Consider the following 3,373-nt stretch of genomic DNA (forward strand, 5'->3'; position numbering starts at 1 on the left):
CCAGCATGGGCTGCTGCTGTGCCCCAACCTCTCCGGCCAGGAGTGGTGGTGGGGATATTGCCCTGGCACAACAGACACTTGGGACACCATGCCCCTCTGACCTCCACCCTGATCCCCACCCCAGCCCCCACCAGGTGCCCCAGTGCCTCCAAACCCCAGGGCAATCCTTCCCCTGTAGCCACTGCCTTGCAAGGGGTCTGGTACCTGGGCACAACCCCATTGCCTGGGCACTCCCCAGTACCTGAGCAACTCCCCAGTGCCTGGCCTCATCACCGACATCCAGGCACACCACTGATGCCCAGGCACAGCACCAGTACCCAGTCACATCCCCATGGCCTGGGCATATCCCCGATACCGAGGCACATCCCTCCATACCCACCCTTCAGCCCCACTGCAGACCCCGTGTCCCGCAGCAAGTGCTCCTGCTTTCAGTGCCTACAGGTGCCCCAAATCTCCCTCCTCGTGGGGCTTCCACCTTGGCCAGGGTGTCCCCCAGGGACCCTGCCCGCACCCTACCCCTGCCCCTGAACCCACAGACACTCACTTTTTGCGTGGCCCAAGGGTGCGGGTCCCGGTCATGCACACCAGGCACAGCCCTGCTACCAATGCATAGACTCAGGCCACAGCCACTGCACCCCTCCTCCAGGCCCCACTGCCTTGCCCCCCAGAATCACACCCTTACACCCCTAAACCAGGGCCAAGACAGGCCACCCACCACCGCAGCCCCCACCCCGCGTCAGCGATGTTCTTGGCACTGGTGACCTCTCCCCTCCTCCCACTGCCCAATCTTGCCTGGGAAGATGAAGATGAAGAAGGCGCTGATGCCCCCGATGAGCTCAATGACCTTGCCGATATCCGGGACAAAGAGGGCAATGGCGAGCGTGGCAGCCATCCAGGCGACCGTCAGCGCCACCCGGCTCCGCCGCTCATGTGCCTCGGGCACCCCCATGGCCCCGTGCTTGGGGAGTGCCCACAGGTCCCACACCACTGATCTAGAGAGGGGTTGGGGGGTTACAGCACCCAGCGGAGCCACATTGGCCAGGGGTGACACCTGGCCCGCCACCACCCCCCTCACCTGCCCAGCAGCACCACGATGGGGTAGATGGTGACGATGGAGACACCAAAGAGCAGGCGGGCAACTATGACAACCGGGTCATTCCCTGGGTAGGACATCAGGACATCGGATGCCACGGCCTCTCCGAAGGTCAGGTAACCATAGATCCCTGCCGGGGGGGAGGTGGGGGTAGGCAGCCGGGCCGGTGAGAACAGAGGAGCCCCGAGGAGGATGGATGAGCCTAAGGACAGGGGACCCTCGGGGCAAGGAAGGGATGAAGGGCTCCAGTGCTGGCGTTACCGGTGAGGGAGTAGATGAGCAGGCAGATGAGCATGGAGAGCACAGAAACGGCGACCCAGTGGGAGAAGCTCTGGTTGCGCATGCTGCTGTAGATGGCCACGCAGGCCTCGTGGCACTGCAGGGCATGGGGGTACGGCACTGGGTCCCCTGCAGGAACACCCTCACCCCCAGTGCCTTCCCTCCCACCTGTGGGTACCCTGTCCCACTCTCCCCCATCCCCAGGGCTTTGTGCCCTGCCCCACAGCCACCTCTGGTGACAGCCATGGGCCCCCTTTCCTGCCAGTCCCCCAGCAAGGGATGGTGTCCCCATGGTTCAGGATACTGTGGGAGGCTGCCAGCACCACTCCAGCAGCTGGGGACAGTGGGGCCAGGGTGACCTACCTGGAAGCCAAAGCAGATGGTTGGGATGACGCTGAAGATGGAGGCCCAGGAGGAGGCCCTGTAGCATTGCAGGAGAGGAAGCACAGAGCAAAGGGCATGAGACCCCCAGAGGCAGAGGGGACCTTGGTGGCATAAACAGTGAAGCTGGGATGCCACCATAGGAACCTCCCGCCTGGTGATTTTGGGAGAAGGGGAGATTGCTGAGGTGAAAGGTGGGGCTGGGGGCTGCCACCCACCCACCTCTCTACCAGTGCTGTCCTCAGCTCACCCCAGCCCCTACCCAGGCCCACCCCTGGCACTGCCTCCAGCCCAGCCTCATGCCGCTACTAATGTCATGGAGGACAGGGTGGGAGGGATGCAGGGAAGACACCCCCCCACCCCTACCTGGAGGGCTGGGGGGGCTCGGGTGAGCCCAGGCTCTCTGCCTGCAGGTGGTACTTCAGGATGATGACGAGGGTGAGGTAGCAGGCAGCCAGAGTGCCCAGGATGCTGCCAGGCATAGGAGAGCATCAGCATGCAGACCCCTGACAGCCAGGAGGGAGCGGGGTCCTGTGGGTCTGCAGGGACCCAGGAGGAGGTAGTCTGGGGTACAGGGTGCTGAGGACTGGGCCACTAGCCCAGATGGTACCTGGAGTACTTCTGGAAGCCGATCTCCCTGGGGACGGAGAGCGGGAAGATGACGAAGATGCAGAGAGCCGAGAGGGTGAAGCGCTGGTCCACATACCAGGGAGGTGGAGGGGGGGCTCCGCTCAGCGTCCCGTTGGGGTACAGGTAGTCACACACTGTGGAGGGCAGTGGGGGGGGTCAGTTGTGCTCCAAAAGGTGGCCCAAGGGGGTCAGGAGCATTACACCATGTACCAGGGAGCCCCACAACCTCAGGAGTCCCAAGAAAACCCCGGGACTGCCCCCAGCCCGTATGGGACCACCTTCCCCTTGCTCCCATGAGCTGCCAGCCCCAAGCAAGCCCCAAATGTGGTGAGGGGAAACAACTCACGTTTCTCCAGCTGGTCACCCACCACCCTGAGGAGAGCCACGGAGATCATGAAGAGGTTGAGGAGGAAGCAGACCTCGCAGAGCTTCCCTGCTGCTGCCCCACACACCGCCCGGACGACCCCCTGGTAGGTGGGCTGGGCGCTGAGAGCTGCCGCGTAGCCCAGCACCGCCAGCCCGCTCACCAGGAAAACCAGCGAGCCCTGCGGGGACGAGACCGGCAAGAAGCACCACACTGACCCTCCGTCACACCCCAGACCCAGGGGCACCCAGCAGGGCCGTGGTCAGGGACCAGGTTGCCAGCCAGGTCACCTTCTGGCCCTGGGTAGCACGGGCCAGCAAAAGGATGGAGAAACAGCCCTTTGTGATACTTTAGGTTTGGATCTGGGGTTTTGGGGCATGTAAGGGACCAGCCACCGATTCCGTTTTAAGTTGAGCTCAAAGCTGAAAAGTCTGGTTTCAGATGCAAAGGGCATCTCTAAGGCGGCAGCGGCTTCGCACGCCTGCCCTGGCCGTTGTCCCTTTCAGCCTGGGTCGGGATGCCGGCGCTGCGCCCCATGTGGAGGGGAGGGTCCCCGCCAGCCCCCCAGACACCGGCGCAGGTGAACACCCCCCCCCTTTCTCCCCTTGCCCCTTTCCCCGGGCCGG

At 63.9% G+C, this 3,373-nt stretch overlaps 2 protein-coding genes across 2 annotated transcripts in view; one reads left to right on the forward strand and one right to left on the reverse strand.

Moving 5' to 3' along the window:
- The window catches only part of NECAB2 (N-terminal EF-hand calcium binding protein 2), an 82,490-nt gene extending 82,195 nt beyond the window's left edge, over positions 1–295 (forward strand). The window contains exon 11 of the mRNA XM_026856964.1: positions 239–295. Within this exon, the coding sequence (XP_026712765.1) occupies positions 239–295 (57 nt within the window). The remainder of the gene's footprint in view (positions 1–238) is intronic.
- SLC38A8 (solute carrier family 38 member 8) overlaps positions 123–3,373 on the reverse strand; it is a 3,642-nt gene continuing 391 nt past the window's right edge. The window contains exons 2-9 of the mRNA XM_026856965.1: positions 2,730–2,928; positions 2,364–2,517; positions 2,120–2,224; positions 1,736–1,793; positions 1,355–1,469; positions 1,076–1,223; positions 793–992; positions 123–596 (exon numbers count right to left, since the gene is read on the reverse strand). Coding sequence (XP_026712766.1) covers positions 541–596; positions 793–992; positions 1,076–1,223; positions 1,355–1,469; positions 1,736–1,793; positions 2,120–2,224; positions 2,364–2,517; positions 2,730–2,928 — 1,035 coding nt within the window. The 3' untranslated portion in view covers positions 123–540. The remainder of the gene's footprint in view (positions 597–792; positions 993–1,075; positions 1,224–1,354; positions 1,470–1,735; positions 1,794–2,119; positions 2,225–2,363; positions 2,518–2,729; positions 2,929–3,373) is intronic.

The sequence above is a fragment of the Athene cunicularia genome (assembly GCF_003259725.1).
Source record: "Athene cunicularia isolate RWA chromosome 11 unlocalized genomic scaffold, athCun1 chr11_part1, whole genome shotgun sequence".
Lineage (NCBI taxonomy): Eukaryota > Metazoa > Chordata > Aves > Strigiformes > Strigidae > Athene > Athene cunicularia.